This window comes from Eschrichtius robustus, chromosome 10 (genome assembly GCF_028021215.1).
Source record: "Eschrichtius robustus isolate mEscRob2 chromosome 10, mEscRob2.pri, whole genome shotgun sequence".
Lineage (NCBI taxonomy): Eukaryota > Metazoa > Chordata > Mammalia > Artiodactyla > Eschrichtiidae > Eschrichtius > Eschrichtius robustus.
Window position 1 is genome coordinate 118,938,690 of NC_090833.1, and position 26,524 is coordinate 118,965,213.

A 26,524-nucleotide genomic window follows, 5' to 3' on the forward strand; every position below is an offset into this window, starting at 1 on the left:
GAGCCTGGTTTCCAGTAGTTACGTAGGGACAGCAGAGGCTGTAGGGCTGTCCCCTCGGATTTACATGGTCTAACACCTTCCGAAGCAGCAGTGTCTCAGACTGGCGTCCACGGATGCTTTGGTTCCCATCACGTGGACACCCCACGGATCCCGTGTTCTTGGGGTGCTGCCAGGTATGCAGTGGTGGGTGGGCAGAGCCCGGGCTTAGAGGTCCTGCAGTCTGAGCCTGGCCGTGTGCCGATGGCATGTGAGTCACTGCCTCGGGGAAGTCACCCAGCCTATCCTCTGTAGAACCGGGAGCAGTGATATCCCTCTCATGGTGAGAGCGAAATTAAACAGATGCAAGCAGCTCAGAATAGTGCCTGACATGCTGTTAGTCAGTACATGGGTGATATTACTGGATTTCTTTTGCTTTGGATAATTGTCAAGATATCCAGGTAGATGAGCTCACTTCAGTTTATGCCAGGGAAGTGATAAAGAAGAAACCTTCCAGAAGATTCCATCGTTCTCTCAATATACTCGGAAAGCATTTTGAAAACCATACCCTGGTCAATGTATCAATAGTAAAATAAAAGATACCCTAATATCCTGGTCAGTATACTAAGGTAGATATTCGAATAGATTGCTGTGCTATTTTGTAAGCGTGTGATGCTTTATTTAATTGTTAGGTTGAAACTTCCCTACATTTTAAAAACAGGGTTAATTCTCTCAAATTAGGAAATTCTGCTCTTAGCTATCAACAGCTGCTCATACTTCTCTTCTCCTTGAATCTAAGTGTACAGTGATTATTAAAGGAGTTTGAATTTCAGTTTAGTCCACGTTCTGATGATTTTAAAGTGCCCAAGTGATGCTTTTATCACAGATGTGTGAGATGCCTGTTATTGAACTGTCAGGGAAATGAGCCTTAACCGTTCTCTTCAACAGCCTCGATCAGTTCTATTCTCCGTACCCAGTACCTTGAGAAGCTACGCCATGGGTGTTATAAATGTTGCATATAGCGTGGGCCACAATCTCCTCTGATGTTACTAATGTTACTATCCTTTATCATTTGGTACTCTCTGTTTATGGGTAACCTGACCTAGATGCGTGGAAATTTATATTTATCTAGCAATTGTCCCAAAACAGTTTTCTGGAACATTTCTATTAACGGCCTACTTAAGGTCGGTCTCTTAAGTTGTGGAATTATTTTTGGATGCGCCGTAGCTAATGGCTGCTCTAGGGTACACTGTGCTGTGTTTACAATGATTCAGGATATTTATGTTCGTATCTCAAAATACCTGATCTCACTTTCTTTCAATTGTATTGTTCCTCTTTATTATACCTGGAGCTCCATTATGTGTTATCTTTTAAATTCTCAGTGAGGGTTTCAGAAACCAATTACTGTGTTTTCTCTGAAAAGAGAGTTGTTAATAGGGCTCCTCTCCATTTCTGCTCTGCAAGCCGTTCTGCTAGCAATTTTAATTGAGGTCATTAGCTGTGGAAGGTCCTGGAATGAGACTGGGGCTGGATGTGATCGTATCTTCACAGTCAGAGGAGACCGTCTTGAGGAGAGTTCACTCTGTAGTTTCCTCCCTTATTTTCCTCTTTTTCCCTCTATGACATCAAGACTGAGACTGTGAAAATGGGAAAGCTCTGTGAGCAAAAGTCTAGGCACCCTTAGGCTGCGGACTTCACTCTATTGCTTTGAGCCCTTTACCTTTTTTTAAGCTTCATTTTCTTTCTTTTTTTAAAGTTCAAGTGTAGTTGATGTACAATATTATATAAGTTTCAGGTGTATAGCATAGTGATTCACAATTTTTAAAGGCTGTGCTCCATTTAACGTTACTATAAAGTATTTGCTATATTCTCTGTGTTGTACAAGATATCCTTGTAGCTTATTTATTTTATACATAGTGTCAGTAGTTTGTACCTCTTAGTCCCCTCCCCCTCTGTTGCCCATCCCCCCTTCCCTCTCCCCACTGGTAACCACTAATTCTCTATATCTATGATTCTTTTTCTTCTTTGTTACATTCACTAGTTTGTCTTATTTTTTAGATTCCACATATAAGTGATATCGTGCAGTATTTGTCTTTCTCTGTCAGACTTATTTCACTAAGTGTAATACTCTCCAGGTCCCTCCATGTTGCTGCAAATAGCGTTATTTCATCCTTTTTATGGCTGAGTAATATTCCATTGTACATATGTACCACATCTTCTTGATCCACTCCTCTGTCGATGGGCACTTAGGTTGCTTCCATCTCTTGGCTATTGTGAATAGAGCTGCTGTGAACAGTGGGGCGCATGTGTCTCTTTGAATTAGACTTTTGTCCAGATATGTGCCCAGGAGTGGAGATGCTGAATTCTGTGGCAACTCTGTTTTTAGTTTTTTTTCTCTCTCTTTTTTTTTGTTTTGTTTTGGTTCTTATGGCCACGCTGCGCTGCTTGTGGAAGCTTAGTTCCCGACCAGGGATTGCACCCAGGCCCATGGCAGTGAAAGCGCCAAGTCCTAACCACTGGACCACCCAGGAATTCCCTATTTTTCGTTTTCTTTTTTTTGAGGAACCTCCGTACATAGTGGCTGCACCAATTTACATTCCCACCAACAGTGTAGGAGGGTTCTCTTTTCTCCACACCGTCTCCAGCATTTGTCATTTGCAGACGTTTTGGTGACGGCCATTCTGACTGGTGTGAAGGTGGTAGGTGGTTTTAAAACTTTTTTTTTTTAAGATTTTTTTTTGATGTGGACCAGTTTTTAAAGTCTTATTGAATTTGTTACAATATTGCTTCTGTTTTATGTTTTGGTTTTTTTGTCACGAGGCATGTGGGATCTTAGCTCCCCGACCATGGATAGAACCTGCACCCCCTGCATTGGAAGTCTTAACCACTGGACTGCCAGGGAAGTCCCTACAACTTTCTTTCACCAGCACAGTTTTTGCGTTCTGAAGTCCCCACCTCCATCCCACAGAGGAATAAAAACTGAAAAAGCAAAGGGGGATCTCAGGCCCCTTGCTTAAGTGACACAATCTTGGCTTGTTTCCTTTGAGTGTTTCTGCGGCTTGAGTGGATGAGGCACTGGGGATGCGGAGGTCACTCAGTGCCTGCATCTGTAGATCTTCCTTCCTGATGTGATGGCAGTGCCCAGAGTCCTTCCTGGAGGGCGAGGGTCTTGTTGCTGGAGGTTCGGGGCCCTCACCGGCAGAGAGGACCGGGGGCCTCCAGCTTCAGGGCTGAGTCCTTGCCTCTGGTTTTGTTAGGGCACCGGCTCTCCCCTGGAACCCACACCTCCCACTCCCCAGGCAGACCTTCTGGGTGGTCCTCTCAGCCAGAGTTGGGGGGGTTGGCCGTGCTCTAGAGGTCTGTTCTCAAACAGATTTAACTCAGTCCTCTGAATTTTCACAACCCCCTTTATACTGAGCTGCAGGAGGATTCAGTCTCAGTCAGTCTGGCCCTTAGTTTTCCCACCAGTGACTTCAGACAAGCCCTCCACCTGTCTGCTTCCCAGCTCCCACGATCTGGTCACCAGGTTTCCTCTGCTGGTTTTCCCAGCGTTGGGACTTGAAAACAATCTATTTTCTGTAGTGTCTGTGGGGTTTGGGGAGCAAAAGTTTACACATATACCTTGATAACGTGTATCTGTATCTTAGCACAGAGCTAAAAAGAATTTTCAGACTTAAACTCCTTGGGATCCTAAGATGTGGAGTCGTGAGGTTTAAAAAGATAAAAAGGAATCAACTATGCCGCAATATAAAATAAAAATTAAATTAAAAAAAGAAAAAAAAAGAGAAACATAAACATGAAAGGTATGGATTGACTTAGGTAATAATAATAATAATAATGAAAACAAAAGCAGCTCATGCTCATGGGTCCGTGCAGTGGATCCAGTGCACTTCACCTCAGAACACCTATTAGAGAGAAATGCGGTTAATAGCCCGTTTTGCAAAGAGAAAGCTGAAACACGGAGTTCAGCTGACTTGCCCGCTTCCCAGAGCTGGTCTGTGACGGCGCTCGGACTCAGACCCAAACGTCTGGTCCCTGACCCTCTGCTCTTCTCCTCCGCGTCATCCAACTGGAAGGAGAGAGTCGCATCAGCTCTTGGGATGTAGCGAGCCCTAAACATTTGGATTCTGTAGTTGCCGTGGTAGAAGAAAGCAAAGTGATTTCCATTCTGAATAGAAATGGAGACAAATATAATTTTTTACTTACTGATGTAAAGTAGAGGAGGTGAGTACAGATAAGTAAAACCAACCTACATAGTGAACGTGGTTACTTAATATTTCTCAATTTTACATCATTGTTTAGTGTAGAAAATTGCAGCAGTGTATTACCAGTATATTGAGGGTGTTACCCAGCTCTCTGTCAGTCACCCACCATCACTGTATATGATTGGGTCAAAAGGACCTATTTGAAGAGTAATCATAAGTTCTTTGCTACCAATTGTTTTAAGTGCAGCCAGGCTACGAGCGTGATAAGACTGATTAGGTATAAACTCTAAGTATTAAGATAAATGTGTAAAGTTAATCTAGTAAAGTTAATCTTCCAAAATATTTACACCCGTCACCAACAGTATGTTTCAGAAAATTTACTGTCTTGAGTGGATTTGTTGGAGCATATATACCTATGCAGTATTATAGGGTGCTTTGTGCCTCAAGCAACTGAAAACCAAGTTCAGATTCAAAAGTAAAGTGGTTCATCATCTCACATGAAGAAATCAAAGGTACGAGATGGCTTCGTCGGGCTAACTCAGCTGTGCATGCTGTGACTGGTGCCCACACCCTTCCTGCCTCTGTCTCCGGCTCTTCTCCGGCTCTGACCACAGGCTGTAGGCAGCATGATCGCAGGCAGGTCCAGGTATCCCGTGACAACGCCCAGAGGAGCAGGGCTGGGGATGCCTTCTCTGTCTCTCTCGGTGAGAAGAAGAAAACTGTCCCAGGAAACCCTCACTCAGAACGGGCCACCTGGCCACAGCTGGGTCACCTGGTCTTTCCTAAAATAAAAATTGGCTAGGGCAATGTAATTATCATGACTAACTTAGAATAATTATCTGAAATATGAAGATGAAAGCAATAATAGAGATACTCTTTGAATTGTGTTTCTAACGCTGAATTGAAATGATTTTGTACAATGAAATTTTATGGAATTACATAAAGTTCCACAAATAATATGCTTGTGAAAATATGAGTCATTGCTGATGGTGTTAAGAAAACCTTTAATGTGATCATTTAATTTTGAAAATCCTTAAGACCATATTGTCCAATTTCTCATAAAAAGAGAAATAAAAGCAATTTTATACATTAGAAATATATCAAGGGGACTTCCCTGGCGGTCCAGTGGTAAAGAATCTGCCTTCCAGTGCGGGGGAAGCGGATTCGATCCCTGGTCGGGGAGCTAAGATCGCACGTGGCGCGGGGCAACTAAGCCCGTGCGCCACAGCTACTGAGCTCTCTCGCCTCAACTAGAGAGCCTGCGTGCCGCAAACTACAGAGCCCATGCGCCCTGAAGCCTGCGCACCACAACTAGAGAAGAGAAAACCCTCACGCCACAACTAGAGAGAAGCCCGCATGCCGCAACGAAAGATCCTCATGCCTCAACAAAGATCCCGCGTGCCGCAATGAAAGATCCTCATGCCTCAACAAAGATCCCGGGTGCTGCAACTAAGACCCGATGCAGCCAAAAAGAAATAAAAATTAAAAAATAAAAAATAAATCTTAAAAAAGAAGAAATATATCAAGAAATGGATGATTACCTATTTCTCTATCTACTTTGCTGGCTCAGAGGTCTCTATTTCACAGTGAATGTAACCTGCAGAGTGGCAATAATTTCAAATCCATAGTTTTTCTGGAATGACTTTCTGTGCTTTCCACCAGAATTATTCAGGTTCTCACAGAAATTCAAGCCACATTTAGAAACACATTTTTAAATGTATCTCTGTTTTAAATAAAAGCTTCATCATTTTATTTTATTTTATATTTTTGGCCATGCCACGTGGCGTGTGGGATCTTAGTTCCCCAACCAGGGATCGAACAGTGCCCCGTGCATTGGAAGCATGGAGTCTTAACCACTGGACCACCAGCAAATCCCTTAAATATATCATTTTCATTTCTTTCTTCTTCCAGTGTAGTTCACTTACACATATGTATCAGTTGAGTGAATGACATTCAGTGATGGACAAATAAACTATTTTGTATCTTCAGAAAAACTGCTTAATGCAATATCTTTAGATATATACACTCAGCTCTTTATCTGCTTTAACCTATGGTTCAGAATGGATCATTGGATCAGTGGAACTATGATCTGAGCTCACAAAGGAAGCATGGATTGATTTAGACCTTAAGGACTTCTGCTAGAACCCCTTTGAATTACAGAAAAGTAAGTTAGTAGTAAGGTCTTTTAAAAATTGATCCTATCAGGTGAAATGTCACACCACCCCTTTTTTCCTACTGCAGTGTCTAACATTTTTGTTGTTGTTAAAAATTTAATGAAATAATTCAATTGTCATATTAATTAGAGATCATAGACCTGCATTAATTTTCTTCAGTCCTGTGATTCTTTTGTTTCTCTTCGAATGACTGACCCCTGGAAGTGTCTAGAAGAGAAAGTATCTGGGCTAAGAAGTTCCTCCTAGTATGTTTCCTCTTCTCCATTTTTGCGTTTGTTGGTTTCTTTTTTGGAAAAGTAATAACATTTCCAGGAATGTCTTCCCAGTGCAAAGGTAGCTCTTTGTTACTGGTGGGGATGCAGCAAGAAGCAACCCTCTTTCCCCTTCTTTCTCCCATCTTGTGCTTTCATGATAGGATCCTGTTTGTATTTTTATTGACCGGGTACGAATGCTGTACTGCGTACTGGACTCCTGCAGTAGGTGGGAAAGTGAACAGTAATCCGAGGTTATGGTAATGTGAGCAGTTCTTCCTTCCTTCCGCCGCAGTAACGCTGTAAAGCACGGAGACTGGAGTGAAGATCTGAGTCGAACCGCTGCTTTTCTGTGTCCTCCCAAAGTCTCTGCGTGCGTCTCTCTCAAAGACAAATCTTCAGTGAAATTTTACTCTAGGGGTAAACAATTACTGAAGTCATAAGAATGTTAAAGAATCTCGTTCAGTCACAGAAATTGAGTAATTAGGGCTCAACATTAAAGGAAAAATTTCTGGAAATGTAGAAATGGTCTCGGTTAATGCTTGCCTGCTTCCAGGGTAGCCTTACTACCACTTTGTCCCCTCCTTCCCTCTTTGTCCTGTCTGATTCCCAGGGACCGCGCACACACCCGGTGGGGGGGAAACGGGTGGCCTGCAGGGAGCTTGCCCTCTCCTTATCTACAAATCACCTGAGGAAGTGACTTCTCTGTGAAACAGTGCTGGGGAACTTGGTTACTTATTGAAAGATAAACTTAGAATACTTTTAGTACCAAAACTAACATTAAAATAGATTTCAGATTATTTAAAATGTTAAATATTAAAGTGTGATATCGTGAATATCTTAGTAAAAAAAAAATGTGTATCTTATTTTTGGATCTCTTAATAGAGAATTATCACCTTAGCTTAAAACCAGTAGAAGAGTCCCATCAGAACAGATGCATACGTTTGGACACAAATAAGTATTAAAACTTGTTTGTATCAGAATTCATGCATATTTTATGTACGCTAGTATGAAAGACTGAACACACTTAAATCAAAATATTTTAGTAGATATTTTTGTGTTTTAAGTATTTTAAAATTTTGATCCCCTATCTGTTTCTGTATTTTGTCTGTTATAAGGGCCATAGCTTAGCCATTTTGATTAGCCATGTAATCAAAAGACAAATAAGCAAAAAAATTGGAGCCCTTTATGAAAGAGTTAATGATCTATGAATGACCTCAGTCTGTGGTGTTGATTATAATGTTGGTAACTAAGATAGCCAAATTAAAATTCCATTTCAGAGTTTAAATAGCATATGCACAAAAATCACATAACATCTAAAAATTGAATCAGTAAAAGTAATAAGAAATTTTCAATATTTCAATGAAAATAATGGGTTTAAAAATGTATTTTATCCTCCTTCATTTTAAAGTTTTAAAAAGATGCAAAGCTAAGATTAACATAATCAAATCTATTTTGTATCCTATTTCGTTAATTCAGGTCCTTTTCTTCACTTGAGGCTGGGGATGAGAAACGCTCGGATAGAAATGAGCATAGTATCCATGAGTTCTGGGTTGTTGGTTTTTTTTAACATCTTTATTGGAGTATAATTGCTTTACAATGGTGTGTTAGTTTCTGCTGTATAACAAAGTGAATCAGCTATACGTATACATATATCCCCATATCTCCTCCCTCTTGCGTCTCCCTCCCACCCTGCCTATCCCACCCCTCTAGGTGGTCACAAAGCACCGAGCTGATCTCTCTGTGCTATGCGGCTGCTTCCCACTAGCTATCTGTTTTACATTTGGTAGTGTATATATGTCCATGCCACTCTCTCACTTCGTCCCAGCTTACCCTTCCCCCTCCCCGTGTCCTCAAGTCCATTCTCTACGTCTGCGTCTTTATTCCTGTCCTGCCCCTAGGTTCTTCAGAACCTTTTTTTTTTTTTTTAGATTCCATATGTATGTGTTAGCATACGGTATTTGTTTTTCTCTTTCTGACTTACTTCACCCCGAATGACAGACTCTAGGTCCATCCACCTCACTACAAATAACTCAATTTTTTTTTTATGGCTGAGGAATATTCCATTGTATATATGTGCCACATCTCCTCGACAAGATTTCTGTTTTCACTAAGCATATTTATTTACTTATTTCCCTCTAGATGTTTTAGAGGAGATGCAGGTTTCCTCTGGCCCATCTAGGTCAGCCTCCGAGAAGCCCCCTACCCAGCAGGGAAAAGGAGGTGAGGGGCTGGTTCCTGGACAGTTCAGTACTAACCCTAACAAATACTGATCCAGTCTGCCTGGGATTTTGGGATTATGATGCTGGATTGGGCCAGAATCGCAGGTGTTGATTTATGGGTGAGAGGGTTAAGATGCCAGGCAACAGAGGACTTTCAGGGTCATTTGTTCACGGTCATACGGTTCGGAGCACGTCCCCTGTGCACCCCTTCTCAGCCTCAGAAACCTTGAAACCTGCCTGAATGTAACGTGGGCTTTTCTGCTCTCGGGAAACCCACATTCCAGTGGGAGGGACCCAGTTTTCCTAAACGCTGTTCCAGAACACCTGCCACTGTGCAGCACTTGAAAATTTTATCAAGATGAGTAAACTTTCATGTTTGGAATTTTTAAGAAATCACAAATGAACCATTTCTCAGCTTTTTTGCTGTTCAGATTGCCTCTAGTAATTCTGCATATGCCAGAAGCACAGAGATTCAGCAAAAATAACTCTACGGTACGAATTGTAGAAACTATCTGAAGATGTGTTCATTGATAGATATCTGTTACTGCAAATAACCAGTACTGGTGATTAAAGTAATGTTAGGAAACATGATTGAAATATACTTTCTCTGTTGACCGCCTTACTTGAGTGCTTTTGTTGGCACATTTATTTTATGTCTTTATAGACGTATGTATGATTATAATACAAGGTTCACAGAAAAGTCTTTAAGAAAAACTTGAAAAGCTTTCATAATCTTACAGCAAGGAGAGCGCTAGAGTCATAGTTAACTTTGTGTTGTGTCTCATTTTTCCAGGGTCTGTTTATGGTCTATAGATTATGTCCTCGGCATACTGAGTATTTTTAGATGATAGTGCAACGTTTAATACAACCAACATATTGTAATCATTTACATATAATGTTTGTTTTATCTTTAAAATATTACTAATATTAACATAGACTGGTTAATTGAATATAGCCTGATGTGTGCACAGTTTTTTTAAAATCATGAAGCTATCACTATAAAATTTATATAGAGAATTAGAAAATTTATAATAGAAAGTTATACAATTCAAACTTTGTAAGTTCAATGTGTTAAAATTTCCATTTATTAACATTGCTGTGTAGCTGAGCTTCTGATGAGCAAGTATCACACAACAGCAGAGTTGAATCCATATCAACTTCATGTGTAGCTTTTACCAGTATTTGGGCAAATATATCATTGGATAAAGTCAGGAAAGTACTAAAGTTTTATGCATTTCGTCTCAAAAATTAGAAAAAGAGTCAAAAAACTTTGTAGGAAGGAGTGGAGTATTCTCATCACTTGACAGGTACTCACATTGAAATGGGACTATGGAATAAGGAGGAAATATGAAAAGTCAGCTGCCTCTAAATTATTCGAGGATGGAAGGAATTGGTACCTCTCACTGCATCCGTACAAATGTCCCCAAATACAGGCTCCTTGGGAAGAGGTTTGAGGCTGGGATACAGGACCATGGGACCTTTCTCACTCTGAGAAGTAGACCTACTGCAAGATGCGAACACACACAAATATGATTTATACTCTGCCGACAATGGGCTCCTGTGAGAAATGCTCCGCCGCGTGCCGAGGTGGAGGTGACCGATGCCGGTGCCCTGCCAGGCCACTTGCCAGCCCAGTCGTGCCCACTGTGGAGACGGTTCAGCCCAGTACTCATCGCCTCCCTTTACTTGGTATTTTTATATCCTGAGATTTACAGAAGTATTTCCATTATTAGAAGGGAGTTTGGAAACCACGTAGCAAATGAGTATGTCCTCTCTGAGTGCTGGCGACAGTACAGGTCTGTGTGTGAGAACACACACACCACACACACCCTTCTGTTCACAGATGGTCACGGAACAGTCGTTCTGGAACTTTCCTAACGTGAAAACCCCATGGGGCTTTGGTAACTCCTGGGCCCTACAGGGGGGTTCTCAGCCTCCCGGTTGATGGTGGAGCTAAAGGTGTGTTTTCTGATAATATCCCGGGTGACGGCCCGTGGTCCTGCCGTCTACACTTGAGAACCACCGCCGTAGAGGGAAAATACTGGCCCTAAGCAGGTTCGGCCACTGGTGAAAGGTCCTTTCCTTGCTCCTCTGCTTTGCCGCTTCGGAAGGATTTTTTTTAAATTTACATTTTCAAAAGTTGTTCATTCCTAATGGGACATCGAAAGAATACAGTCGCTCTTTTTGGCTTACTGATTGATCAAGTCAGAGGTAGGAGGAAGGGGGAGTGGCATTGTACGGATGGATTTCCTCCACGCACTCATTCCCTTGACAGGTATTTATTTAACAGTAAATCTTTAAAATTTGTTGTAGTCTCAGGTGGACTAAAACAGCCTAACTCAATGTTGTACACACACACACACACACACACACACACACGTATTTTATGTAGGATAATAAATACATCAATGTGTCTAGATTGAAAAAAAATTGTGAAATACTGCCTATGCACCTGGCCTTGAATTGCTGTGAATTTCCAGGACATTCTCAACGATACGACTCATGTAGTACTTGGTAGAATGTTCCTAAGTGGCTAAGACATGTGACCCCTCTCCAGTGGGGCTGCAGAGGGATGAGGGAGATTGAAACTACTCGTATTTGAAGCTGATTGAATATTATCTTCCACTGAGGAAAATCTCAAGCTATTCTTTGTGATGTGTGCTCTTTCTAGGGAAAAAGATGGTAAGAACAGGAATTATTTTTTCCTTCAGTGTGCATCACATTTTGAAACTGAACATTTCACATTTTTAAAAATTTACAGATATTTACTCTATTTTGAATGCTAGTGGAAATGAAGGCTTAAAACAGGACATTTGCTGTGTAGCCCAGGGAGATCAGCTTGCTGCTTTGTGACCACCTAGAGGGGTGGGATAGGGAGGGTGGGAGGGAGACGCAAGAGGGAGGAGATATGGGGATGTATGTATACGTATAGCTGATTCACTTTGTTATATAGCAGAAACTAACACACCACTGTAAAGCTATTATACTCCAATAAAGATGTTAAAAAAATAAAATAGTTTGTAGGAAAAGGAATAGGTCCGATATGACATTGTTATCCTGGATACCAAATATAAAACTTTTAAATAGATTCACAATATGATGAGTCTTTAAAAGGATGTTTGATAGAGGGCATGAGTTCACTATTGGTGTCATTATTTATATTCCTCATTTTTTACACATTTTCTTGGAGAGATGCTAGGTGGGAAAGTAAAACTTAATGTTAAGACCTGGGTTTCATTAAATTTTCAAGGAGACAAGCATACACATACAGATGTCCTAAATATATTAGGAATACAAATACGCAGAAGAGTTTTCTTAGGTTTGAGATGAATAGTACTTTATGGTCTTTTTTTGTTATGTTTCTTCTCATTTGTTTTGACTGTATCTTTTATTTTTGACCCAGGCTTGAATCCTGTCTAAATTGCTTTCCACTGAGGACAGTCATGTGGTGTGTTTAGGGCAGGACGGGCCTCCGTGGTCAGTCAGGGGGGAGGGGCCCCTGGAGCAGCCATCTTGAAAGCCTCCTGGTTTTTATGCCACAGTTGAGCACATGTTTTTGTCTTTGGCTTGGTTTATTATTTTTTTAATTTAATTTTTATCGTATATTGGAGTATAATTGATTTATCATGTGTTAGTTTCAGGTGTACAGAAAATTGATTCAGTTATGCATATACAGGTATCTATTCTTTTTCAGATTCTTTTCCCATATAGGTTATTACAGAATATAGAGTAGAGTTCCCTGTGCTCTACAGTAGGTCCTTGTTGATTATTTATTCTATATATTGTAGTATGTACATGTCAATCCCAAAGTCCTAATTTATCCCTTCTCCCCACCACCTTTCCCCTTTGGTAACCATAAGGTCGTTTTCGAAGTCTGTATTTGTTTTTATTTATTTTTAATAACTTGATTTTCAGCGTGCTGGGGAGAAAAGCAAAACTTAAGCCACAAACAGTGAAGATCAATGACTGTCACCCACCCTGAGATCCTGAGCGAGTCTGTGTGTGTGTGTGGCAGACAGACTAACATTTGCAAGATGACCTGAGCCTTAGTTAGTCAAACAGCGTGAATTTACAGGAAATGCTCCACTTGGGGTTTGTTGGTTTCCATTCACCCTCAGTCCCAGCGCCTTGGGCTGTGCATGGCATCCCTGGACTTGCTTGATGAATGCAGGTGTGAATGACACCTGTAACCTGCTCCTTAGAAGTAGTTCCGCCTTGAGTTAAAACATCTTTTAAATAGAGATTGTATTTTATTATCTTAAAGCACCCTGGGGTCTAATCTTTCCTAGCGATATGCTTACAATACAGTGTTGTATAATCCAGTCATTAAAAAATATCTTATATTGTTATTGGTCGTGGTGACATCACGATGTCCCCGTGGTCGTGGTGACAGCGGTGAGAGGAACAGGGCTGCCGTTCCGTGACCTGCGGTCTCACTGGAGCGCAGCCCACCCTGGGGGGATGCAGGGGCTTGGGACTCACTGTTTTGGGGGCCTCCAAGGAGCCAGCCTGAGAGGCGAGTGAGGTAGGCGCACGTGGAGAGACCCTGAGATGGGCAAACACAGGCTGGATTTTCATCCCAAGCCCTAGGAGGTCCCTGGGGAGTGAGAGGTGGGAAGGAAAGGAGGTCCCAGGACTCGTCTTGAGGCGGGGGGGGGTCTTTGCAGCATCGAACGGTCAGGAGGAGAGGAGGACAGAAAGGCAGGAGGAATGGCAGGGAGCGTGTGTCCTCTCGGCCGGGGAAGGAGATGTAATAGGGGACGTGGGCTCCAGCTCGGGGCATGGCGGGAGGCGTGGTAACGTGGGCGGGGGTTCTCCAGGCTGTCACTTGGAGTGAGGGGGCCTGGGGACAGTGCAGGGCCCGGCCTGGAAGCAGAGCGCTTTCTGACTCAGGCACGGGGTCGGCGGTTTTGAATAGTGACTAAATCCAGCCTGGAGTGTAGACGGTGTGCTTTGCTGCAGATCAGTGTGCTTCACCTTCAGCCCTTGACACCTTCCTCGGAGAGGAGCAGCCCCGCCTGTGCCCTACCGGGGAGGAGGCACGCAGTCTTCCCTAGACAGTGGCGACAGTGAGTCTGAAAGCAGGACGCCCTTTAAGAGTCGCTGCTGGACTTTCAGAGATGCATAGATATGATGAGTTACATTACCTTTGTTGTTACGCATTAGCCTGTGAGCTCGTGTGTCATTCCTGTATAAAAGCATTCATAATAGGCGGTCTTCCCATCATAATACTGCAGTGTAATTTACCACTTTAAATGCTGTTTAACTTTTACATTGGTGTTTTGTCTTCCTCCTTTTCTTGAAAACTGGCATAATGTTTTCAAACTTTCTGTATACCGCCCTCTCTGCCCCTTCTACCTTCTGTTTGCTTTTACAACACTAGTTTTGAGAACATGACTTTTTTTAACCTTATTTTCTTTTTACTGTCCCCTTACTTCTGAAAACTCAATATATGGTTTGTTATTTAATCATTTGATAACAGAGTCTAGTTCTATTTACCATTTTCCTAAGGCTGATGTTGCTATTGCCTTGAATACAAGATAAAGATTTTGGAAAAGACACTGCAATACTAAGTACGTTTTATGAGTTGATTACTGTTCTTTAGCAGGACTGATGAGAAAATATTGAGAACATATTCTATGATTTTAATGTTCTCCAGGACATGTCTCATTGAGTTGTGTGGAGATTGTGAATCTCACACGTATATCTCTTCATGGCGTTTACTGCACCCTTCAGACACCAGCTGTGAGAGATGGAGGGTTGATTGACGTGTGTGCGTGTCATGTCAGTGGTGGGTCACGTCTGTCTGAATCTGTGGTGACCTCGCCAGGACAGTGCTTCATCCCGCACTGTCATTTGTAATGTTCACTGAGGTATTCTACCCCTAAAGAAGGCAATAGTAACTTTTACCCCAGTCTACAGGGAGGAACAGGTGAACGCATGGCGCTTTACATTTTTTTATTAGAATCTGCTAGCAAAACAAATATACTCGTGAAAATTATTAACAGGGGACTTGGAATAACAGTTTTGCATGGTTAAGTTCGCAGGTTTCTTTTTGTATTATTTTGCAGTTATTTGTGTTTGTAGAAGCGATTTTACATTATATTGTACTATTTGTTCATAGTAGTCATAATATTTTTGTTAGGGATATTATGGATTAATATGCTCCCTATATTAATATTTCATGGGGCATGACTTCTTTGTGAGACACTTCAGAGCAACTGAAACAGCTTTGCCATTAAAAATCTTTCTTGGGGAACTCCCTGGCGGTCCAGTGGATAGGACTTGGCGCTCTCACTGCTGAGGGCCCGAGATCCATCCCTGGTCTGGGAACTAAGATCCCACAAGCCACGTGGTGTGGCCAGAAAAAAAAAAAAAAGTCTTCCTTGCGGCTTCCATAGTCAAAATGAAATGGCTCCTTTGGAACAGAGGACAGTCACAGTCACGGCTCTGTCTCTGTTCTTTAAGGATGTGAAAATGGAGGGTTAGTAGCCGAACACAAAGCCTAGTGATTTACCCACGATTAGAAGTAAATAGTATAAAATCTTGCTCTGCAATTACGTAAGGCCAGGAATCCTGTCAGACACAGTGTGTCCTCCACTCTCTCTTTCAGTGTTCCCTCATCTCTTACTAATGTTTCTTACATTTGATTCACTTTTCTTACCTGAAACCTGAGAAGAAATCTCTACGAGGCACCAGTGGATTCTGGCATCTCTCACCTAAGGCTCTTACACAAAACTCTGGGGAAGGCACAGTGGGCAGCCGACGGGGTGAGAACTGGCTGAAAGAGAAAGTCTGATGAGGAAGGTAGTATTATTATCCATCCTGTGATCTGATGGGAGAAGTATAAGCCATTTACAGGAAAAGAGTGACCTTCTTTAACCTGAAAAAGTCTTGTGCACTAAATGTCAGTATTCCAGAAGCCACTTTGGGTATTCACACAGTTATGTGAATTATATGTTATTTAAAAATATAGATTTAGATATGGGTATTTTTTTCATTATTAGCTTCAGTTAAATTAAAGCATCTAACTTTGTTGAACTATGCAATGCAGTAGTGTGATTTTGGACCTGCAGTTTGGTACCCTCTGAATGGGGGGCGTCCATGAATCCTGTGCAGGGAGACATTCTAGTATTTTCAAACAGTCAAGGTTTATTAGAGAAATAGCTTCATTTAACTAAGATGTTACCCAACGTGGAAATTAACTTAAATGGTAACATTGAGGATAATAATTCTTTACTCTTGCGGGGGGGAGCTGAATTTTAAAATCATATAAATGAACCCTTTCACTCATGTGGGGTTAATCATTTTGATATTAAAATGTTTTAATGCACTCATGTTAAAATGAATGCGCTTATGCGTTTGAAATCATGTTCTCTGTTACATTGGAGGGTAACACCCATTAAAATGTTCAGTTAATACTAAATTCAGTCACAAATCCTAAACACCAGGACACACACAAAAAATCTACATTATTTCTTGAATGGATGGATATGCCAACAGAAATTGCTACATACAACACAGTACAAACATTCAGAGTGATTGAACTATTTGATTTCAAAAATTATTTTAGCCATCAGGGTTGCTTGTCAAGTCGTTGTTACATAACAAGACAGCCAGAGTGTGGTTCTCCTTGTTTCCAGGAATGCTCTTTGGACAGAGGTATTAATAATAACTAGAATAGTTAAAATTGTGTAATTTTCTACATGTCAGACGCTGTGCTGTGTGCTTTACAAATATGAGTTTATTTAATCCCCAGGACAACTCTCTGGATAAATACTGTTATCATAAATTGAGGCATGGTGGTAGGTGACACATTTGAGGTCACTTGAGGCTGGAGGGTCCTGGAGCAGGAATCCAGGCTGAGGTGGCTCCAGAGTCACGCTGGTTGGTCACAGACTCTTGTGCCTGTTGAATATGGTGTGATTTTGACAGCTGCATCTTAATGTACAAAGACATCTATATCTATGCATCAGTTTAGGGCTCTCCTTCAGAGAAACCCAGAGCCCACCATGCGTGGAGTTCAAGTGCAACTTTGTTCACAGAACAGGATACTTCAGTGGAAATCATGTGACTTATGTAGGGATTCTCAGCAGTAAGGAATTTTTCTTTTCTTTTTGTTTTTTGTTTCTGTCGACACTTTCGGGCGTTGGTAAGAAGGAAAAAGGTTGGTCCACAGTAGTGACGATTCACTCAGCCAGGTAATGGAACGTATAAGACAATAGGGAGGAATAGGCACGGTGGTAAATTACAGACGTAACAGTCTGCCTCAACACTTCAAATTCACTGTCTTTACAGCGTGCACCAAACAAACAAATGTGACTGATGTCAGCCTCAGGCCTTCACTGCTGGTTTCTTATTTCTGTTGTATAATTATCTAAGTATCTGTCATGATGATTTCAATGACGTCAGTGGAAATTCTTTGAGAGACAGCTATTTGGTTAAATCATAATGTAGAATATCAACAGGCATTTCCTTTCTTACTCTTTCCAACAAATTTCAGTAATCTTTTATTTTCAGAGGGTAAAAGTAATTGTTAAGGAAAATTGGAATGAAAATTCTTCATTAGAATGAAGACTTCCTTGATAAGGCCCAGGAATGTTCCATCCAAAACATATGTTCTAACCTGTACTTAACTTATCAGCAGTTCTTTCAAGGCTCACTGTGTCTTTGCACCTGAGTTTTGTCTTGTACAGTGGGTGATGGCTGCATCCTGCCTTTTATGGGTGAGGGATGGTGAGGGACTGAGAGGGATGGTGCGGCTCTGCCTGCCTCCTGTGTCACAGCCAAATCCTCCCCAAACCAGTGGGAGTCTTGCTGGTGTAACCCCACGGTTGCCCTTACAGATCATGTTTGAGGCTCCGGTAGCTGAAACGAAATGTCGCTTTTCCTCCTTCTGGTTCAGAGCACAGAACTGCAGTGGACTAGCTTTTGTGTATTCACTCTTGTGCCCCTCTCATCTGCTCCGGAGCCACGGTGACCTTGTCCATTAGGCTGTGGGCGAATCCAAGGGAGGGGTTGGCGTCAGGGTGACCAGGCAGAGCCTGAAGTCATCCAAGGACAGGGAAGAAGAGTGGGAACCAGGGCAGGTCATAGAAAAGAAGAGACATAAATGCTGGAAGCCTGATCAGGACTGTATGAAATTCCTTCTCCTAGATTTGCTAGTGACATTTGAGTATTTCAGAGGAAAGTAACAGAACAGCCCTAAGAAACCAGCATTTCTGTTTCCTGAACAACTTGATGGCCAAGTTGCTCTTTTTTTCTGGTGGAAAAAGAACTTAACATACTTGTAAAACAGGGCATAATGCCACTTTGATGAAGCTTTTTCAGGAGTAACTAGTACATGAAATATGAGCAGTTTGTCTATTTAGGGTTTCACGGGGGTGGCAGCTGGTGCTCAGGAGGATACATTGACGTGACTTTTACAGTTGAAAACGCTCCTTGAGCAAACATAGAACATAGACACAGTCGGGATAAATGAGACAGTCTCTCAACCTACAAACTATTCACAGGAACATTTCAACCCTAAACCTATACAGCCTTGTATTTACAGTGAGTAATAGGGGTGTTTCAGGGTGTCATTGGACTGAATTTATTTAATTGAGGGTGAACGTGAGAGATAGGAGAAACTCCAACAGACTAGTAACCAAAGGAAAAGTAAGGAAATAATTATGTTGGATTTATAGGTGACTATGGAGATCCTCTGATAAGAAAGCTTTTAAATAAGATGTGTGAGTCTCATTCTGTTATATAAGCTTTAGAATCCCTTTAGCAGCTGCATCGAGCCAGTTTATATTTTGGATTAATTATAATCACATACACACGCAAAGAAACATCACGTGCGCGACATGCTCGCTCAGCAGAACTCACAGTGGCTGGTGGAGAGGGTTTGCTGGAGCAAAGCCCCACCCTCCTCCCGCCGTGACGCTGGCCTTGGGCGGCTCTGGGCTCCTGGCGTCCCCTGAGGGTCCCGGTTCTCTCAGCCTCCTAAGCCGAGCCCCAGCTTCCAGCCCAGTGCGGCCCCCCCAGCTGCCCGTGAGGAGGCGGCCCAGGGCCCTGCGGAGGGCTGGTGGGGTGAGGACGCCCCTGTGATGGGGCTTCTCTGAATTCCACGCCCAACCCAGGCCCACGAGCGGCACTTGAATTGTTACGTCTTCTGCCAACTCTTCTTTACGGCGGGTTTGCTCTTGTATCCACCCGCGCCCCGGGCTCGAGGTGGCCGTGGAAGCATTGACCCTGATCTGGAAGTCCGTGCCTGGTGGTTTCCTTCAATCCTTAGCGCCATGGTGGACTTAACAACACACGTGCTCTCAGAGTTCTCTGACTTCTTCGCACTTTTAAAGTGGGAGCGATAGGCGTTGCTCTCCTGTGCATCTCTTAGCCGTAATTGGAATTGGCTTCGGGGTGGCACATGCGTACACGGTTTCCAGTTTTAGAAATTAAAATTAATATTGCAGTGAATTTTCTTATCATGTCTTTGGATGTATTTGTGTGTGTGTGTGTGTATGTACGTGTGCGTGTGTAGATGTGTGTGCGCGCATGCCTATGTGTGCGTGTGTAGCTCTCGGCACATCTGTAGGGCTGGGATTTCTGAATCATGGACTGTCTCACCTCTGTTTTAATTGCATGTGTCTTGTTCTCCATGAGAGACTGTTACTGTTCTTACAGTTATGATTTATTTAGACTTATCCACGTTTTATTTATTTATTTATTTATTTATTTATTTATTTATCCACATGTTTTTTTTTTCCCATTACTCTATTCCTTACTGAGTTGAGTACTTTTCTCTGCCATATCCTTGCACCTGAAGAACCACTTCTAGTCATTCTTTCCAATGAGCGTCTACTGCTGATGATTTCACTCAGTTTTAGTTTGGTTGGAAATACTTATTTTTATTCTTCAAACCAAAGGATATGGGCATAGAATTCTTCTCGGCAGTCATGTTCTTTCTGGAATTTAGAGAGGTTATTTTATTGTCTTCTGGCTTTTGTCATTTGAGTGGATAACAGTAAACTGTCAGTTTTGTTGTTACCCAAAGAAGGTTAAACTCCCAGTACCCCCCTCAGTTGCTCATTAGATTTGAGTTTGCTTCATCTTATGTTTGAGTTTTCTATACGTTAGATTTGAGTTTGCTTCATCTTATATTTGCTTGTGTTTCCCTGCTTGGTGTCCATGATGATTCTTGAATCTATAGCATGATATTTTCACCACTTTTAGAAAACCTCAGCCATTATTCAAGTATTATGTCAGCATCACCTTCTCTCTTTTCATTACAGTGGCATAAATTAGACCTTATTGTCTGGACACCTGTTATATCTTTATGCTCCCTTATTTCTTTTCATTTTTAAAGATTCTTCTTGTGCTTCATTCTGGAGATTTTCTCCTGAACTTTATTGCAGTCATCTATTCTTCTTTTCCTAATCCGTGGATCAGTGATCTTTTTCTGTAAAAGGCCAGATAGTAAATATCATATGCTTTTATAGCCTTGGTCTCAACTAGAAAACTTGGCATTATAACACAACAAAGTCATAGCCAGAAGGTAACAAGATGGATACGATTTTGTTCCAATAAAAATTAATTACCAAAACCAAGAGTCTGCCAGATGTGGCCCACAGGCTGAGGTTTGCCAACCTCTTGTCTAATATAGCCTATTGAATTTGTAATTTCATTTACTGTATTTTTTATGTCAAGAGTTTACACTTGGCTCTTTTTATAGACTCTAGTTCCCTGGTGAAATTTAGCATAATGCCAACTATTTTTCTGAGCATATTAATTATAATTATTTTAACACTTGTGTCTGATAATTCCAACATCTGGATCAACTCTGAGTCTACTTCTAGGGCCCGTTTTTCCTCTTGGTCACCTCTCCTGCTCTGCCTGTTTATTTTCTGCAGCTGGAGTGTTGGTGTGACCGACCGCAAAGGCTCTGGATGAGACGTGAACGCAGGGGGAACGCGTCACCTTCCTACCACCAAGTGGGAGCGTTATCGAGGCTGAGCTTCAGTTCTTACAGAACTCGGTGTATTTCTGCTTCTCCGTAGATCCAGGGGTACTCTATTTTCAGGGGTCCCAAGTGAAAGTCTTGGGAGTTGATCGCCTGCTCGCTGGCAGGCCCCATCTGCCGCCATTTATCCCCCAGGCCCCTGTGACTGCTGAAGGTTCCACTGCATATTCTCGCCTCTTCACACCCGGTGCTGTGGGCTCTTCTGCACCTGCCCCACGTGGCCTGGTGAGGACCCGGGACCCAGAGGAGGTGTGTGCACAGCTCCCGTGTCCTCTCTGCCTTCTCTTGAGGGTCCTGGATCCTCAGTCTTGGCGGTCCTAGAAGCCTGGACACCTGGGTGTCACTTCCTTAAGAAACAGGGGGAAACTGTTCAGATTCTTGCTCCGCTTCCCAGCGTCTCTGTCGGTTTAGAGACAGACGCCGGCCTGTGGGAGGTGAGCCCTCTCCCAGCACCTGCACCCTGCCTCCCTGGCCCACGGCTGGGTCTTCAGTACCTTCAGATAATGTTGGTTTTTGTCCTTTGTTGGCTTGTTTGACTCTGGCTTCCCTGGTTTGCTTTTAGAGGGCAGCTGTAGGCTGGTCCAGCGTTCCTGGGGACGGACGTTCATCTATTACTCTTTAGTCTCTGGGAAACAATTCAGAGCGGTCTCTTCTCTTTCCTTCGTTCTGCGCAGGTTATTTTCAGCGTGCTGTGTCATGGTCCTTCTCTGCATGGTTCTCCCTTGCTCTGGGTCTCAGGATGTCCTGCAAACTGCATTTCCCACACTCTGTGGTCTGGCATCCAACTGGGTTTGGAGCAGGGGGTGGGCACCCCCAGGGGACCCGGCCCTGCGGCTGAGAGGCCGTCCTACCCTCTCCTTTCATGGACAGACGCCTGGTCACCCTCCGGCCAAGGTCCTGGGGGTGGAGCCCTCCCGGGGTCTGGCTTCCCTTTGGCTCTATGCCGCCATCGTGCACCATGTGTTTAAGGAGGTGATGGGTTTCCCGCTGCTGCTTGAACCTTGTTGCGTGACCACCCTCAGCTGTGCCCTGAATCCCACCATCTCCTCTCTGCAGAGCCTCCTGGGTAAGGTTTTATCCGTTAACCCTCTGGGTGTGCCTCCTCCTCACACCCTGGCTGGTCTACGTGTTCATCCTAATCTGCGTAATTAGAGGGTGTGCTGAGGGTGGATGAGTAGGGTAGTTAAGGTTTTGCCCAAAAGTTGGGACTTGTAACTTATGCAAACGTGTATTTGACCAAGAGTAAAACCTGAAAGATAATAGTGAACATTTCATGAGGTTTCCCCAAATGCAAGTGTACCTTAGTGTGAATTGTGCAGCTAGGAGACACACGATTGAGAAACACACGCTGGGTTATTCTGTAGAGCGAGGTCTGTAGAGTTTTTAGGTGAGACCGAGTAGCGACATCACAGGGATAAGTCGGTAGATGAGTGCGTGGTCTGGACCGAAGAGGGTAGAGAGGCATCCGCTGGCTTGGGCGTGTAAGCGTGTCGACCTGGAGTGTTTCCACCCCTGCAACCAGCCGTATGGGATATGGGATTTGCGGTTCCTCCCCTGACACGCTGACCTTTTCACATGGATTCTTTCTACCTGCTGCGAAGATGCAAAATCGATATAATCAAGCAGGCAAGTCACTTGATAGTGGACTGGCCTGAAAATAGGGGAGAAAATCTCATTACTCAGTGTCCTTGGGCGTGCTGATAACGTGTATAAGACAGGTGCAGAGGCCACTGATGCAGTTCTTCTTGATTTATACTCACAGATCTGATACATGAGCTTTATTTTACGAAGAGCACAGAATCCAGGGAGCAGGGATGTGGGGCTCATTTCCGACGACATCTCTCGATGATGCCGCATGGCATTTCTCTTTTCCTTCGAAAGCAGCCTTGAGAGATACCCCCGACCCTCATTTCTCCATCTCGGTGTTTCACCTGACATAGAGGGGTCGCGACCAGGTCTGTAATGGAACCGTTGTCACGGGGTGATGGGAGGGGATGGAGAGCCTTGGACATTGCCCGTCCCGATTCCATCCTCCACCTCCTGTGGAGACAGGCGAGTCCTGTGACGCACCACCGCAACCCTGCAGCCCTGGGGTTTCCTGCCAGAATCCCGGGTCTCGTTCACGAAAACCCAGCCTGTTGTTCCCTTCTTCCCTTGGGAATAAAGGTGGGCGTGTTGGCAGAACCCCTAAGTCAGAGCAAGTCAGTAGCCCTCAGTTTATCAGTTAGCTAACAGACCACTGAAACCTGTATCAATCTGTATAAAAACCAGCTGGAGATCTTGGAACAGCCCTGGAAAATCTTCTTTGGAATGCTGAGCCCTATTTGCAGTTGCCTGTTCCACGTCCTTAGGGAGCAGACTGGGGGGGCGGATTCATAAGATTTGTGTGTATGCCGAAACCATATTTTATTCAGGTATGCTATGTGGTAATAGTTTTCAGGGGTGATAAAGCATATATACTTATTTAAGATGCTAGTACATTTCCTTTTGATTATTTCACCAAAGGTTTTAAAAGTTACTTTAAAAAATAGCGGCAATATTTTTTTTTATAATCCATTGTTATAAATCTGGGAATCAACCTTGGCAACGGGGTAATTTTAAAAATTTACAGCACAGTTTGCCTTTCGGCAGCTGCCTTCGTGGAGCTCATCTGTGATACTTATATTACAGACTCTTAAAATGTGATGAATTAATGTTAAAAGATGAAAAGTTGAGGTTTTCATCTGTAGTGTCTGGTTGGAAGCTAGTCTCAGATTTGAAAAATTGGTATTTAAAGAATTAAGCAGGTTTTATCTAGAATAATGTATTGTTATAGCTTCTTTGGAAATTATCCCAGGAACAGGGCAGGTGGGCTGGTTGGAATGGTCCTCTCATCTGGTGCTCCAGAGAGTTCTCTGAGACAGTTCTCGTGGCCGTGATGTAAAAATGTAAAAACACGCTCGAATAAAGACCAGTCATTCATTTCAACTTTCAGTGGGAAAAAGTGACTGGTGTTGGTATTTAAATTATGAAAATATTTCAGAATTGAACTACAATTGGAAATTATGTTCTTTTTAAGAAGACTTTATTTTTTAGAGAAATTTAAGGCACACAACAGAATTGAGATGAAGATACAGAGGCTTCCCTTATACATCTGTATCAACCATCAACATCAATATCAACATCCCCACCAGATGGTACCATCAACATCCCCACCAGATGGTACATTTGTTACAATTGATGGACCTACAGTGACACATCATCACCCAAAGTCCATCGTTTACTTAGGGCTCACTCTTGGTGTTTCATGGGTTTGGGCAGATGTATAATGATATGTATCCATCACTATAATATTAGAGAAATTATTTTCACTGCCCTAAAATTCTCTGTGCTCCGCCTGTTCAGCTTTCCTCCCACCAAACCCCTGGCAACCACTGATCTTTTTCCTGTCTCCACAGTTTTGCCTTTTCTAGAAGGTCATATAGTTGGAATCATACAATCTGCAGCCTTTTCAAACTGACTTCTTTCACTTAGTCATATGCATTTAAGGTTCTTTCATGTCTTTTCACAACTTGATAGCTCATTTCTTTTTAGTGCTGAGTCATATTCCATTGTCTCGATGGACGTATCAGTTTATCCATCAACTACTGGAGGACATGTTGGTTGCTTCCAAGTTACGGAAATTATGAATAAAGCTGCTATAAACTTACACATGTAGGTTTTTATCTGGACATAACTTTTCAGCTCTTTAGAGTAAATACCAAGGAGCACAATTGCTGGATGTGTGATGAGAATGTTTAGCTTTCTAAGAAACCACCAAACTGTCTTCCAAAGTGGCTGCACCATCCTGCATCCCCACCATCCTGCATCCCCGCCATCCTGCATCCCCGCCATCCTGCGTCCCCGCCATCCTGCACCCCCGCCATCCTGCACCCCCGCCATCCTGCATTCCCACCATCATCCTGCATCCCCACCATCCTGCATCCCCACCATCCTGCATCCCCGCCATCCTGCGTCCCCACCATCATCCTGCACCCCTGCCATCCTGCACCCCCGCCATCCTGCGTCCCCACCAGCAGTGAGGAGAGTTCCTCATGCTCCACATCCTCACCAGCATTTGATGATGTCAGTGTCTGGATTTTGGCCATTCTCATAGGTGTGTAGTGGTATCTCATCGTTGTTGTTTTTTTCATTTCCCTGATGACAGCTGATGTGGAACATCTTTTCATGTGCTTATCTGCTATCTGTGTATCTTCTTAGATGTTTGTTAAGATCTTTGGTACATTTTTTAATCAGGTTGCTTATGTTCTTTATTTTTGAATTTTAAGTATTCTTTGTATGTTTTGGGTAACAGTCCATTATGTCTCTGTGTCTTTTGCAAATATTTTATCCCAGTCTGTGGCTTATCTTCTCATTCTCTTAACATTGCCTTTTACTGAGCAGAAGTTTTTCCTGTTAAAGAAGTTCAGCTTATCACGTATTTCTTTCATGGATTCTGCCTTTGTTACTGTATCTAAAAGGGCACCACCATACCCAAGGTTATCTATGTTTTCCCCAACATTACTTTCTAGATATTTTATAGTTTGTGTTTTACATTTATGCTACTTTCTAGGAATTTTATTTTTGGTGTTTTACATTTAGGTCTGTGATCCATTTTGAGTCAGTTTTGGTGAAGAATGTTAAGGTCTGTGTTTAGGTTATTTTTTTTGGTAGGAAAATATGTTCTTGCTTTAGCAAATTTTGCTATCTCCCTTAATGCTTTTATTTACGTGTTTGCATTTATGTATGTTTCAGTTAAGAAATTGTCACCATTTTTTAGTTTTGAAATTTTTTCTTTAAGAATTATTCTTAGAACATGTTCTGTGTAACCACTTTTAGAAATATCAGTATATCATTTATGTAAGAGAAAAGTGAGCAACATTAATTATTTTATATTAAATTATATTTAGATTTCTTTAGCCTTGTAAGTGGTCACTAGCTTATTATGAAATAAAGTATATTTGTATGCCATTCTGAAACATGGTTATTATAAATATTTGACATAGATACTCCTGATAATTAAAGTTTTTTTAAATGAAAAAAGAAGCCCTCTCTCACCTGAGACAATAAATTGTAAAATGCCACTGATAGCACTGACATTCATCTTTATTCAGGGGAATATTCATTAGTAGTTAATAACCTCATATTGGAAGAGTTTTTTTTGAAGTATTGTTTAACTGTCTAATGAAAAGTTGCCTGGAATTTTATGCTGTATTTTAGAATTTATTCCTTCTTCCTGGCTGTCAATGCATTTGTTCATTCACCATTTATTGAGTACTTCCTTACCCATAGTCGGGGGTCAGTGGATATGTGTATTGTGGATAAATGATTAAGTAGAACACAAACGAAGGTATTGTGCATTCTGTCTTTGCTGGATACTCACTGATCCTGCTTTCACTGAAGTCTTTCATTGGCCTGCCCGTCCTTACACTGGGTTCCTTACCTGGAAGTTAAGGAGTCGTAGGACTAAGAGATGAGGGTCCCGTCTCTCTCTCTGTGTGTGTTCCTTAAACAAAGTAAGATCTTAAAAGACATTTTTGTGCCTAGCACACTTTCTAGCCTAAACGGAGGTACAAATATCATGGCTGGAGTTTGTGGAATATCTCCTATTTCTTTCTGTTTGTCTGTTATTTTTCTGAGAAATAGAGAAAAACAGGTCGCGAACTGAGTAAGG

At 42.3% G+C, this 26,524-nt stretch overlaps 1 protein-coding gene across 5 annotated transcripts in view; it reads left to right on the plus strand.

Annotated features, from left to right (window-relative positions):
- The window catches only part of SPOCK3 (SPARC (osteonectin), cwcv and kazal like domains proteoglycan 3), a 445,863-nt gene that overhangs the window by 69,867 nt on the left and 349,472 nt on the right, over positions 1-26,524 (plus strand). The window contains exon 2 of one of the 5 annotated variants that reach the window (XM_068552511.1): positions 16,638-16,651. The exons of the other annotated variants lie outside the window; for them this stretch is intronic. Within the exon in view, the coding sequence (XP_068408612.1) occupies positions 16,638-16,651 (14 nt within the window). The remainder of the gene's footprint in view (positions 1-16,637; positions 16,652-26,524) is intronic. 5 annotated transcript variants of the gene reach the window in all.